The sequence below is a fragment of the Phoenix dactylifera genome, chromosome 1 (genome assembly GCF_009389715.1).
Source record: "Phoenix dactylifera cultivar Barhee BC4 chromosome 1, palm_55x_up_171113_PBpolish2nd_filt_p, whole genome shotgun sequence".
Lineage (NCBI taxonomy): Eukaryota > Viridiplantae > Streptophyta > Magnoliopsida > Arecales > Arecaceae > Phoenix > Phoenix dactylifera.
The window spans coordinates 15,574,595-15,589,511 of record NC_052392.1 but is presented as its reverse complement, the minus strand read 5'-3'; the positions used below and the strand labels follow the sequence as shown (position 1 = coordinate 15,589,511).

At 39.8% G+C, this 14,917-nt stretch overlaps 1 protein-coding gene across 1 annotated transcript; it reads right to left on the bottom strand.

Annotated features, from left to right (window-relative positions):
- Positions 1 to 761: 761 nt before the first annotated feature.
- Positions 762 to 3,211, bottom strand: LOC103713572 (zinc finger protein WIP2-like). Its single transcript, XM_008800552.3, has 2 exons — positions 2,369 to 3,211; positions 762 to 1,465 (listed from the first exon to the last, which is right to left on the bottom strand). Exons 1-2 carry the CDS (start codon positions 2,930 to 2,932, stop codon positions 1,019 to 1,021), a joined length of 1,011 nt encoding a protein of 336 aa, XP_008798774.2. The 5' UTR covers positions 2,933 to 3,211; the 3' UTR covers positions 762 to 1,018.
- Between the last annotated feature and the right edge of the window lie 11,706 nt (positions 3,212 to 14,917).

The window sequence follows — 14,917 nt, the reverse complement described above, 5'->3', positions numbered from 1 at the left end:
ATGTCCAAGAGGTTGCAAGCTGAAACTTAATGAAAAAAAAAAAGTCTAAAGCTTAAGTTTAAAGTGTCCGAGAAGAACAAGCAAGCATCATACCTTTAAGTCCTTTTTAGGCTGTAATCATTGTCTAATTAGTGGAAGAGAATAACTAATAGATCACTAAAGAGACATGAGATTCTGATATCATCATGAAATAAAACATAATTCATATTTGTTCATCATATCATTCCGTTTTCTTAATTTCCAAACAAACAAATCCATTCCCTTTTTTGATACTGAACAAATCCTTTCCTTTTAACCAAATATGTTCCCTTTAACCAAAAGGAATTGCATTTACCAGAGATGGGCTTCACATAGTTGTATTTGGTTCCATTCTCATAAATAGGAAGAAGGAAAAAAGAAAAGAACTCCTCTTTACAAAGAAAGTTGCAAGTTTAAAGGACATGTAAAATAAGTTAAAAATAAGAAACAATGATATAGAGGAAAGGAGATTATCATGGTAGAAGAATCTTTACTCATCTTTGCTAATATCACCAAATTTAATGGTAAGAAGCCAGTAGAAAAAGATTAAAGATACTAAATTAGAATAAAAAGATGCAAAAGAACGATGATAACTCTGATTAGCTAAAGAAGTCCTAAACTTTCAATCTCTAAACAAGACAATATGTTTACTAGTTCCTTTGTAACACTAAGCACCTCTACCCCACTCCATGAAACCAAGCAGCTTAAAAATTGGATGAAAGAAATAATGAAGGCATCTATCCTCTCATCCAAACATCATTTACCAAAAGAAATCACAAGAGATGCTCCTACTTTTGCTTGTTGTATGTGCGTCTAAGTCTTAGATCCATTGGAACAAAAAAGAAAAGAAAAAAGAGGAGGGGACCTCCTAAGTCAATGGGACATCAAAGAGTTGAAGAGTTGTTACACATGATAGAGCTAACTGATCAGCTAAGATCTTAAACCCCAATAGCAAATTCCCACCCCACCCATGCACGCATCCTCCTATCTCCTTCCCCATTTACCGTGAGTGGTGGTGATGATCGCAGTCTTGCTCGATCTCGGATGAGGGCTCGTCGTCCTCCTCGAGGCAGTCGATCCCATAGGTTGCATGTCCATGGCCGAAGGCCTTGATATGGTCCTTGAGAGACCTTTTGTGCTTGAAGTCGGAGCCACAGACGCAGTACCAGAGCTTGCCGCAGTTCTTCTCGTGGGTCCGCCAGTCCCCACGGACGGCAAAGGCCTTGCCACACTTGCGGCACATGAAGGGCTTGATCCCATGCTTCCTTTTGTAGTGGGTCTGGAGGGTCCTGAAGTCCTTGAGTGGCTTGGATCTTGGGTGGTCGATGTTGTTCCTGCACCCCGGCGCGCAGCAGTAACATGGCAGCCTCAACATCGCCGTCGGTTGGCTGCCTCTCAGCGACTCCGGCCCCTTCCGATACTGTGATCCATGCCCCCACATGTGCATCTATTGTTGCACCCACAAAGAAAAGGCGATGTTAAGAATCAATGTTATTATTAACTATTGCATGAAGAAGATGCAATCTATGGTTAGTGCTGCACCCAACTAGAAACAAAGTTTAGAAAAGAACTACTTCTGTTGGAGGTTCAGAGGCTGTGAAACTAAGTACATGCCACTCTATCAATATGAGAAGGTTGGATTGTTCAATTTTTTAAAAAAAAAGGGAGAGAGAAGGTCGGATATGATCTCCAGTTTCTTGTTAGTACGTTATGATGGTAAGAGATTCGCTAGCTTATCCTTTAATTTTGTTTTGCTGAACGAGAACTGTTGCTACTGGATTCTGTCAGTCAAGATTTTGAAAGCAGCAAGGACTCACATGCAATGTAAGAAAGTATGGAAGAAAATTGACTGAAGAGAATATCCATGAGAGAGAGAGAGAGAGGATATCTGGTTGTCGTTTTTTTTTAAAAAAAAGAGAGAAATCTATGCGAAAGTGTTTCATGTGGACTGGTGGTTTGGGGGGGTCAGAACAGTTGGTGGAGAGTGCAGAAGATTTACAGAGGGTTCTGTTCCTTTGGAAGCCATCTGATCAGCCTGAAAGAGCTGAAGACCTTTTCAGTATCCCCCTTCCCACTGGCCAAAGCCCAACAAACACAAACTCCATAAGTACTGCCAACACCAAGCATTTGAGAACACTGCCGACTCTGTGTGGTTCAATCACATAAAAAGGAGATGTACTACTGATCTGAGCCTCAGTTAATTTGGACCAGACACACAACCTTATGCATCCCACCCCCTCGCACACCTCCTTCTACCATGCAGAAAATAGGGAAAAGATGACACCTCTAAACTCAAAATTAGATCATAAATATATAGAACCAAGGAAAAAAGGGAAGAAGATGACCTCACCTGCATGTTGTTGTATCTATTGAAGGTCTTGCAGCACACAGGACAAGAGAACTGAGTGGGGCCAATGAGAATTTGGGAAGGGGTGGGGATCCAATACTGGCCCTTGGTGAGCCTCCCTATAGTAGGGTACTCTAGAGGAATAGTCTCACCACCACCACCACCACCATCTTCCACCTCTTTGTCTTCATGCACTGAGGTGGAGGAGACCCTGGAGATGAGATCAGCTGCACTGGGGCTGGGGAGGCCTATGTTAAGGGCCACAGTCACATCCCCCTCCTCATCATTATCTTCATCACCTTTTCCTTTGTTCTTCTCATGCTCACCTTCCTCAAAGGCGCTGCAGGAGGCGTCCTCCTCTTTTGAGGGGCTGAGGCTGAGGAGGGGGAGAGCCTCCCTGAGGGGAGGGGAGGGTGGACGGTTGTGGAGGTGAGGCGTGGTGTAATTGGCGTAGTTGGTGTAGAAGTGGTGGGTGGGGAGAGGAGGGGGAGGGGGTGACGAGCTGGAAGAGGAGAAGGGGGAATAATTGAAGTAACCTTTGAAGAAATTGGTGTAGGGATCCGCCATGGTTGGAGCTTTGGTGTGGAAGGGGAGGAGGGGATGTGGATGGTGAGACAGATAGATGTGAGAGAGGCAGGGAGGGAGGGAGAAGGTTAGAGCACCAAAAAATAAAGAACCCAAAAGTGTAAAGCGTAAAAAAATCGCTACAAATGTAACAAAGGAACCACTGCACACACACACAGGGGGAGGGGAAGGGGGAGAGATCACCTGGCTGACAAAAAGAGAAAGGAAAGTTGGCAGTGGGAAGATGATGAGTAAAAACAATGGAGTAAAGTGGAGGATAGACTACAGTAGAGAATGAGATAACATTGGGACTCGTAAGGACAAAGACTTTCTTATGGAATGACGTGAAATATACAACAAATAAATGAAAAGGAAAATTCTCTCAGCATGCGAAAAACCTTACACATAAACTCCCATACCAACCAACAGCAATATAGAAACAAAAAAGGTATATAATATATATAGAGAGAGAATGTGAGAATAAGCCGAAGACAAGGCTAGAGGATAGGTTTTCATGTTGTCTGCCTTATCAAACGCTTGGAGTAAGAAGTATAAACTTACATATAATAGTTGTAATAGTAACAATATATTTATTATATATAGGAAGATAAAGACGGTTCCCCTCGTATGCTTAGGGAGGGGAATCGGTTGCTAGCCAACCCGGCATTTGCTTTGCCGAGTGGGCTCCGATCGGCTCCGCTCCATACGAGCCCTATCATAGCCCGCTCGTTTTGTCTTATCCACTCTGCAGCCTTTTGTCCGCTCCTATTGTTCACAGCATCGCTTCGGCTCCAACTCGCGGCTCGGCTCGGCTCTACTTTACTCGTTTCCATTTAGTCAAAAGTATGCTCCCATGTCAACATTAACAAAGCGCCATCCTATCTCTGGGATAAATAAAAAATAAATAAATAAATCACAAAATCTCTCTAAAATTAAAAATAAATTATATTTATATCCAATAATATGAAAATTTTACACAGACTTTTTTGAAATTTATTTTTATTCAACACTTTAATCTATAACTTAACAGAATATCAGTCAAACCGTTAACTTTTAATGGAACTCAAGTGTTATATCAGAAAATTTTTTAAAATAACCAAAATAACTTTACAAGAAACCTTCTAAGGCTTACGTTTATTACACTTATACCATTATTTTGTAAAATCTACAGTTACACTCGGTTAAATTGACAGCATTAGTGAAACCATCTATTGTAAAAAGTCAAAATTATCTATATAAGAAAATAATATTTCTCTTTTACTTTTCCAACTCTCCGATCTCTTTAAAGTTTTTCGTCCTTAAGAGTTTTCTTCTCTTCGAGATTGAGTGACTAGAATTTCTTTCTCGCTTTGCCACCCCACTATAAGCGTCCCTTCCCAACGAGCAACTGATGACAGGCTTCCTTCTCATCTGACATCCGACGACGAGCATCCTTAATTCTCAACCAGCATTTAGCATGAACATCCTTTCTGATCAGATTTTGTTCTAACTTCTCCGCCCACCACATCACAAAGATCGGAGATGTTGTTATATCATTTGCTGATTCTGAGTTCTACTTGTCTAATACTGTGAAATAATTCTTTAATATTGTCATTGTGGATGAGAATTTCTATGTATAAATATAGAATTATGATATCTCTGGCAACCTATCATCAAAAGAATTCAAATCAATACGTGTGTGAGCACTCTTCTTTTTGAAGAGTGCATCAGTTGAGATTCTACGGCTTGGCTTGGACCATGAACATATTAGCTCAAGCAACAAGCTCTTGATACTAGTCCCTGCAACAAAAAATTTTAGAGGCATCCACTTACTCAAGAGATCGAAATTGCTTTTTCTTGGCACATAGCTCTTTTCTAATGATTCATCAAGATCAAACTCCAAACCTATGGTGCCTCATAGTTGTTCTCCTACTTAGATAGATGTTATATCACTTAAGGCTAGTTTGGTCATTTTTAATTTGTTTCTAATATGGTATTTAGATCCCATCTAAGTTAATGATTTGGCTAATATTATGTTAAGTTATGGGTTAAAGTGTTGGATAAAAATAAATCGCAGGAGGATAAGCGTAGGTTTTTCAAACTATTGGATGTCGGTATATTTTATCCCTAATCTCAAATTTTTTTTTGTAATTTATTAATCACTCAAGGGCAATTTTGATTTTTTACTGAGATAAACGGATTCACTAACGTCGTTAATTTAACTAGGTATAAGTATAGATTTTACAAACTATTGGATATAAGTGTAATAAATATAGACCTCAATGGAATTTTTGTAATTTACTCAAAAAAGAAATCACCTACCAGCCGTGTTTCACTTTGTGACTAAATTAAATAACATCGACTGATCCAGGCCATCCCTTTGGTGATCCTAAAAGTTAAACACCTCTATTTTGAAGATACAACACCGTTAATCAAGGTAGACTTTTAGCATATAGTATGTATAGGACTCACATGGAAGTAGAACTATTGTGCTTGCATGGATTGTTAATGATGTAAGAACATTATTCTTTAGGAACAAAGGTACCATGGTACTGTTTGTTGCCATCAAAATCTGATCTAACAGAGTTGGATGAGCTGGCAAACAACGAGCGGTCAATTTTGCTCAGTTTGGTCTGCTTGAACTAATCTGCTCGGAGTGAAGATCACTGACTTGCAAACAAGAGAGAAACACCAAAGGTTGTTAGATTGGCGGAGAACCGTCCGATGTCTAAGTCGGGCCAAATTTTTGAAGAGCAGTGAAGATTTGAGAGAGCTATATATCATGGAGTAAAAAAGAGAAAAAAATACCTAAAGGTTCCTTGGATCTTGTATACTGAGGAGAGTAGGTACAGAACTACTGCTCGACAAAAATGGGCAAATTATAACCGTTGGACGTATAATAACTTCTCAACATGCAGGAAGAGTAATAATAATGGGGACATCAGCTAGGCCACCATTTTATTTGCATATTTATTTTATGTTTATTTCTGAGCTTGTTTGCATTTTAGGGATTATTTGTGTTATTTATGGGTTTATTAGGAATTATTTCTGTGTAAGGAGGTTTTATGTTAATTGTGTTTATTATAGGGGACTATTTTCATAATTAGGATTTTAATGAAGGTTTAACAATTTCCCCCCACGTTTCTCCTGCTCTTTTCCTCCTCTCCTCTTCTCCCTCTTCTCTCTTCCTCTCTACCTATTTTCCTCTCTCATTCTCCTCCTCTTCTTTCTCCCTCTTCCTCTGTCGCTCTATTTTACAGCAGCCACAATCATTCCGGGTTGACTCATCACCGTTGCAGTCACTTCTCCCACGACAGTGCTGCATCAAATAACCATTCTATAACCTACCTCATAAGTGCATGGGTTGTATATATCCCCTTTCATCATTTTTAATATGCTTTGAATCGTAAACATGTGGCTTGTTGCTGGGCTTGGTCATCATTAATGGTCGATTGGTCTGATCGGCCAGTCTAATCAGCCGGTCTAATCGGCTGGTTTAGTCGGTCACAAACCGACGAATTAGGCAGCATCATTGTTTTTACTAACATCACCCAATTATGATGCAATGGCGATTGATGGTCGGGGACATAACAGCTGGATGATTAATTATAAATTTGCAGCTAGCCAAACGTTTTGGGTGGGAGGGCTCCATCCCACAGTTCATGGAAGCGACGGATGTCGTTACAAAGTTATTCTCTCGTGGAGAAACATACAGTCACACTCTCCCGTCGAGTTATATTTCCTAATTCTTCATCTAAGGTGTTACCTAGCTCACGTCCACGCACCAGGCTTCTGTAAGTTCCTTCTGTTTGCTGAGTGATAAGAGATAGAGAGAGAGAGAGAGAGGTAGAGAGATTAGATTTAGTTTGGTAAGTAGGAGATACATTGATGGGTCATTGACATAATCTAATAACAAATGCGCATGGTGTGTATGATCACAAAGCTAGCTCTGATGACAGACACAGTAAGTGTGTGTAATTACAGAGATAACAATCTTTGATTAGAAATACATTATAATTGCAAAACTTTTGCGACTAAATTTGACCTAATAATTTGAAGTACATTTCTTTGTCGTATCATAATCATTCTCACATGAACTTAATAAACCTATCGCTTTTTGTAATCATTAGAAAATTTATCTACTACTCCCATTCTTTTATCCCATATAAGTTTTCATAATTCAGACAAAGTTTTCACTGTGTACAAAATCTCACAAGAATTTGTCATGTAATGACTGCATGATCTATCATTGTCAATAACCTCATAGACTTACATTATGAAGATAATGAGGCCCTTACAGCAGGTCCCAATTTCCCAAAAGTATACAATCACCAAGAGGTTGAACACGGAAGCCTTCAGATATAGTTTTAAGTTTTTGACTATTAAACTTAGGAGTGGCTAAAACATATATATTTGGATGAACGCCAGAAATCACGAAAAAGCATGGAAACGATGACTTTAAGCTGCCACAGTTATGTGTTGATTGAGTGCTGAATTTTTTCTACTCAGTGGAGTGTTTTAATTTCAATATGTTTTTCGTTTCACAAAATTGTTACTTTTCATTTGTTGGCTTTTTAACTAAATCATCTCCTTTCCTGTTAAGACTTTCCTTCCAAAGGTTCTGTTCTACATGCATCAACCTACATAGGTAAAGACACCATTAGCCTTCCCCATCATGGCGTGATGGTGCAAAGCCAAAGCTGCACCGTCCAGTCACCAATAAACGGCACAAAGCATGAAGAACAAAGCCCCCAATCCTAACCTAGGGTCCATTGGAGAGTTGAGACAGGAACAACATATCTAAAGTGGGCACTGCTTCGTTGGGTAGCGCGAGTATTGAATGCTAACAGTTCTTATGCTCTCTGGGGCTACAGAAGCTAGAGAAGTAATCGACTTGAAGGGTACCATGCCCAACCGACACACAAGGTTGAAGGAATAAACAAGCATACCAACAGTAGAGCAATAAATTAGAACAGTGGGGAGAGAGAAGAAGGGAGTACATAATATAATATGCTTCACTACATTGATGACTGAGGGAGACTGTGGTTACAAGTGCGTGCTGTGCGCGCACACACACAGAGAGAGAGAGAGGAATAGAGCCACTGAATGCTGGTTTGAATGAAGCTCCATGGAAAATTATCTTTTAACGTCTGGGGGGAAAGGTAGAGAGAAGGTAGTTTCTTTTCTCTCACATGGGTACGTATCACTCATTTAGGCATCGCTTGTGAATCCTAAATACTCAGAGAGAGAGAGAGAGAGAGAGAGAGAGAGAGAGAAGGGTGGGGGGGTTCTATTGCTATATCTAAGTGGGGCCTATGGAAGATGATCTTGTGACATTTTGAGGAGGAGGAGAAGGATTTTTGGAAGATTGGTTATTGGCTTTCTTTTTTCTACTTTAATGCGCAAGGCCACATGCATGATTGAAGTCATTGGACATGCCAGGCCTCGCTGCATTTTGCTTGGAGGCTCACATAATTCGAAAAGAGTTGAATCCAAGCATTCTTTCTCTTACAGTCTAGAATGTATGTTATATATGTTAGGACGGTGGCCGATGGTAGATGGTCTTCTGCACCTTTAGGTTAAAGGAGGAAAATGGGTATGAGAATGATGGCTTTTTGTTGTAGTTTCTCCATCAGTTGGTTGGCCACATGCTGATTTGGTCTCGCAAACACTGTATTTATGAGATTTCATTGGAATTCAGTTGTAACTCTGCATCGTTTTTTCCTACTCTCCAACATGAATGTTTGGATGGTGACCTTAGTGTTAGATGGCATAATGACATTTTTGGGAGAGGAACCTTTGGCTTCCTTCTCCTCATTTAGTTAGAGGAAATTGGTCATGGCCGCCTATATAGAATGGAATTATTGCACTAGTACTCCCTAGCTTCCTTTAATTTTGATACATGGTTCATTGAGGTAGACTTGATTCAAAAAAGGTTTCCTACTCTCTGAAGTAAATCTTGATCAAGGATATGAGGCCCCATATACAGGAGATGGACAGGTAACATTTTTAGGGGAGGGAGGAGATGGCTTTTGGTGAGGATGGCTTTTTGCTTTCTCTTTTCCGTTTAGTTGTGGAGTTGGATGGCCACATGAATGATTGGAGACAGCGGACCAGTCAGGCCTTGCTTCTCTTTGCTTGGGTGCTCACACTCCTTTAATATATGAATCCAATTGGGTGCAGCTGATTTGAAACTTTCCATGATATTCCCGAATCTCTAAAGCCAGTACTGCTACCTAAAGGGTATCGCGTACAAAAGACATGCCGCGATGTCTAGAGAGTGGAATTCTCTTTATATTCCTTTTACCTTCACAAGAACCGGCTAGCAGTGGCCCTGTGAATGATCTGGCCATCTTGGCTTTTCTTTGCTTGCGGTTCTGTTGGAGTTTTAATTAAAAAAAATTAAATTTTTTTATCTCCTGAATTTTAGTTATTTTAAATGCTTTAAAATATTTTTTTTTGTGAGACATTTTTTTTCAGAAGAGTTGTGATTCTTAGAAAGAAAACGTTGGTTCAAATAAATATAAATATAGCAATTTTAAAGCAAAATATTTTCAATAGGTTGGTACCCTGTAGCATATGCATTAGTTGGTTCAAACATCCCGTGGCATTTTCACTCTCAATTAAAACCGATTAAAAGTTGGCGTTGGCACGAAACCATGGACCAAAATGGAGGACTCATAACTAACGCAAAAGCGTACAAAGCATCCCTTGGTTGACCTCTTTACAGTCTGTCACCAAACAAAACCTTCGGCATGGGTGCAATTTACAGAACTCAGGTGACTTGCCTCTCTAAGATTGAAGGAGCTGTCTTGAGGAAAAAATCTGGGGGAAGAGTTGATAAATTTGACATTAGCTCTACGAGGCATGATATTTTTTTTTTTTTGAGGGAATTTCAACGCCTGTGGATGCATGACCTATCTATACAGGTCTTCATGCATCAATCGACATGATTATCTGATTTGTGGCAGTTCGAAAAAGGTTCGCAGTTTTCTCTCTCTGAGAGAGAGAGAGAGAGAGAGAGAGAGAGAGAGAGGAGCTAAGGTTTACAGTTTTCTGCATTTTTTTCTCAAAAAACAAAAAAACATTCCTACATTATGGTGTCTACAAACGCATGCTAGTTTGCTCTTTAAATTGACACAAAGAATAGCAGTTTTGATGACCTGCTGGTGGTCACAGGATCATGATAAACATGTTTTTGATGTAAGAACTAATGTGCCTAATCTTTCCCTCAAAATAAAAAGATGTGAGATTTAATGTCTGTCTTGTGGTTACTCTGAAAGTATATAGTTGTAAATGTACCAGCTGCCACTATTTACACTGGTAGTTCAGACATGGCAGCAGGAGAGTATCTCCATGATTATGAGTAACAAGAAAACCCATAGGGGTGAAACTATAGTATTCGCCGATCTCGTTTCATCGAAGTGCAGTAAGTTTCAGGTTAATTCTAAACATAGCTCAACCTTTTGATAGAGTTTATTTACTGCTACTGGTAATTGTCATCAAGCAACAACTTTCAGATAACCTTCAGCAAGAAAAAATTTGGCAGCAACCCCAGGGAGTAAATGCTTGCAAGATGTAGCGTCACATGGCCTTGTGTTGTGGTGCTTTTGTATTCATCAGGACCTGGCTAATATTGTGGTACTTGACCAACCCTATAACGTCTGACCCTAACCAGTAGAGGGAAGAGTCATGCAATAGCTCCATATAGGACCCACAAATCTAGTTATCATAGATCCCACTGAAAAAGAAATTGTTAGTGGGAGGTCAACATTTAATTGGCTTGGTTTTCATATTTGGCCTTCAAAAAGAAAAGATCTTGCAATCTAGTCACCTTTCAAGAAGGCCTAAAGCTTGGAAAGAGTGCAATTGTTCTATGTTTGAAGTCTCCATGGGAAGTTAAAGTGGAAGTGGTCCACCGCGACCAAATAATCTTATCAGTCAATTCCACCGGCCGGCTGCTCATTAGAATCCATGCTTTGCATAGCTTGCAAGCTCTCTAAATCTGATCCCATTTGATTCATGCTGACACTGTCAACTCCGCCTCTGCAGCCAAGCATAAATATTCGGCAAGCCTAACTCCTTTACGACTCGATTGGTTTGAGGAGAGCGAAGGAGAGAAAGTGCGGTCAACAAAAAAGAGAGAAATATCTAATATCTGGTTGGAGTTTCGAAATGAAAAGAGAGAGAGAGAGAGAGAGAGAGAGAGAGAGAGAGAGAGAGTAGTTTTTCCAAAGAATAGGATTCTATATTTTGTAAAAAAAAAATATGTGGGATATGAAAAAATTTAATTTCCGCAGACTAGAAATTAGAGTAATTTTTTAAAAAAGTACCCTCAAGTTTTTATAAGAAATAGAATAAGATCTTTTCCTCTATTAAGAACATAACAGATATTTTACATAAATTACTCCAATTCAGGATAAATGAACTGACCAAAACTACAGCATAAATTACTGAAAAATTCCGCCAAGTATTCATGAATCATTGAAAAACCAAATAATTTGATGAATTTATAGTTCTTAAGAAAGCCATATGTTTTGACCCCATTAAAGATCTAACATGGCCATTGTCGTGGAGGTCTTGGTCAGAGCAAAGCCCCATGTGTCCTATGTCCTATGGGCTATGGTTGAACTTAAGCCTACCAAGCAATCGGAGGCAGCAAAGATTTCCCTCTTTTCCGGCTTTCCCTATTGTTTTTCTAGCTCTTGATTTATTAAGGGCATCTCGAAGGCATTTACCACATATTCTAATGTATTTATTAAGTAATCTTGACCATTTGATGATTTATTAAGTAATCTGGACTTAGGAGCCATTTACAGACATGCAACTTAAGTTGTAGGTGCAAATCAGTCAATTTTTTTGGATGCTTGCAACTTAAATTGCATAGTGTTTTATGGGGGCTGCAACTTAGAACCATCTTATGATAGGTCGGAGTTATAACTACGCGAGTAGATATCTTAAAAAATAATAATAATAATAATAAATACTTTAGATTATTAGTTACATATTGCTTTTCGCGACTCCTCATGTTGACGATTACGAGGATTGTGGATGAGATAGGGGTCATCATACCGATTAATTTGAAGTGAACCATGTCAAAGGCGGTCGTTCCATTCAACCATGCATGCATTCAAGGCATGAGGCTGCGAACATTCCACATGACCAGTATTCATAATAAATGAAAAGCACAATTCAGAGGATTTGAATGCCATAATTGCCTTCCCTTAGACTGGTCCCCAAAACTAGGTGATGGCAGTCCTTGTCACAAATTATGATGTAACTTAAGAAGCCATGACAACATTGGAGATGGTAATAAATACAGCTACATGGACTAACCAAAAACCAAGGAACAACTAGAATTTATATATCATTTACATCCACAATCAGTTCATAAAATAATTCACATAGGCCATTTCAAACATGGCCTTTGACACTGTCATGTTCTTAAATGCAATGCCCAACAAGTCTGTGACCTCTCTGGAAGTGAGATGGTGGTGTTTGTACTGAGAGAAAACCTGCGAGCACGCTGCTTCAATGTGGGGGATCAACCTTCTATCTCCAATTTATGGAAAGCAAGCAAGCCTGGGCATGTTCAAAGAACATTATGCCCGGCGGCCCTATGATCTCTTTGACGCCTAGCAACGGTGAAGTTTTTTATCAGAAGGTTCTTCTCATTCTACTCTACTATGGAACTGATCAAACTCCCACGTACTCGCTTTGCTAAGCAAATTTATATGGATGGATATTGTACGATCAAAATGATCAAATTAATTGGATCTAAAAGTTTTAACAAAAGCTGGATTCTCCCTTCAAAAATTGTTCCTAGAATTCATATAAACATGTTAAATAGCCGAACTTGAACAAAATGAAGAACAGGTACGGTCTTTGAAAAGATAAAAGACTTTCAGGAAACCAACAAAACTATGGTACATCAGTTGGTATTCTTTTGTCAGTGCTTGTGACAAGGAAACGTTTCTAGCTTAACCATGCATGAGAGGTGACTTTCCCATCATTATTCCGAAAGAAGTTTTAACGATATCACTTTGTGGACCTAATATGTTTGGCCGAAGGCGCATGGGGCAGGTGCATTGCATGCAGATTGCCAGACGTGAGTCAGCATATGGAATTGCATTTAGGGCATCAGCTCCATTGATTGATAGAATTGACCTTGAATTCATGAGATAATCTGGGTTCTTAATAGTGTCATTTGATAGGACGATGAATTAGCTGAGATTTCACCATCATATGAGCGAACTATCAACATGGACACTCCATCTTTGTATTTAAATATTCCTAGTTACAAAGAATGATGAACTTTGTTCAGTCTTTTGGAGGCCCAACTTGCAAGAGCATTGGCCTCGAGGCAAGCAAATAATACGGTGAGAAATTCATGGCCTCTAGGGCATACATGATAGCTCACACGGCTGAGGCGTTGCAGCATTATTGCATGAATTGAGATTTGTTTAACGTTTTAAACAAAAGAAGCTGGATCATGGAATTGTGAACTTTTAAGTCATCTTTTTTCCATTGATACAGTTGAGAAGATTTAGTCTATTTCATTGACAAGGTTTTAATGCGAAAATAGAATGATTTGGTCTGCAATTGGTGCTACTCGAAGAAAGTTAGAGATGCATATAAAATCATTCAAAAGGAGTAGAACTGTGATATCAACACCAATATTAAATGGGCGTGGAAAATGATGGCTGCCGCCTGCCCCCAGGTTGAATATTTTTGGTGGAAAGTTAGTTGGGGCAGACTACCGTGTGAAGAGATTTTGGAAGAAAGGAGCCTATTGCACCAGAACAATGCTAGTTGTGACATTTGTCATAACATAAAGGAGGACATCAACCAGTGTTTGATCAGCTGCCTTTTTACATCATAAGTTTGGCTTGAACTCAGAAGACTAAGACTTGCTATTGCTCAGTTCCACTCACTGCAAACTCTAATACACTTGTACTGATCTTTCTTTATCGGAGCTCGAAAGAACTGGAATAGTATATACTGGGTGCAGTATTTAATGGAATGCAAGGAACAATAGGATTTTTCATCGAAAACAATGTACTGCTGATCAAATTGTTTACCTTGCTTTACGTACGTCTAGCATTGAAATTTTGTGAAGCATTGTTGAAGGATATATATTGGATGTATGCATTTGCAGTAGTGGGGCATCAGTAGCTCAGTCAGCTCGGCATCACTTAATCCTGGGATAGTTTCTTGGGTGCCCCTCAACAACTCAATCTTACAAGATTATGGATCGAAGGAGATTCAGTAGCTGTGATCCAGTGGATTAACAAGTATTGCAAATTGGAATCTTTACGCTCAAAATCCTAATTTGAGTAGTCATTCATTTGGTACTTCCCAAGAAGCCAGAATTGTCATTCTAACCCTTCTTGTTCTATGAATGCAGAAGCCCCAATTCATCCCTTGCTTTCTCATATTCGTCACTGCTCAGCTTCTCTGCAGTTTTTCCATGCCTACTACGTTTTAAGAGAAGCAAACCAACCTGCGGATTACTTAGGCCCTGTTTGGGGGAGCTTTTGGAGGGCCAAAAAGCACTTTCTGGCCCTCCAAAAGTACTTTTAGGGAAAAAAGTGTGTTTGGTAAAATTTCCAAAAAGCTGTTTCAGCTTTTGCGGGAAGCTGAAAATAGCTTTTTGGCAGAAGCTCAATTTTGGAGCTTTCCGAAAACGCTGTTTTCAGCTTTGTCGGGAAGCTGTATTTTTGACCAAAATACCCCCATTTAAAAGTTTCTTTTTCCTCCAAAAAATCTCAATCCAACCACCACTTTCTCTCTCACCATCCCCCCCTCTCTCTCTCCCACTCTATCTCCTTCTCCTCAATGCCGCCGGCCCTCCTCTTTTCTTTTTTTTTTTTTGGGAGGCAGCCACCACGCCGGCCACCCGTGGCCGCGTCCCCCAGCCCCCACCCGAGACCCCCGCCGCTGCGACCCACCACACAGCCAAAAAAAAAAGGAAGGGGAGGAAGGGGCCGCCATGGCCGCTGCCTCCCC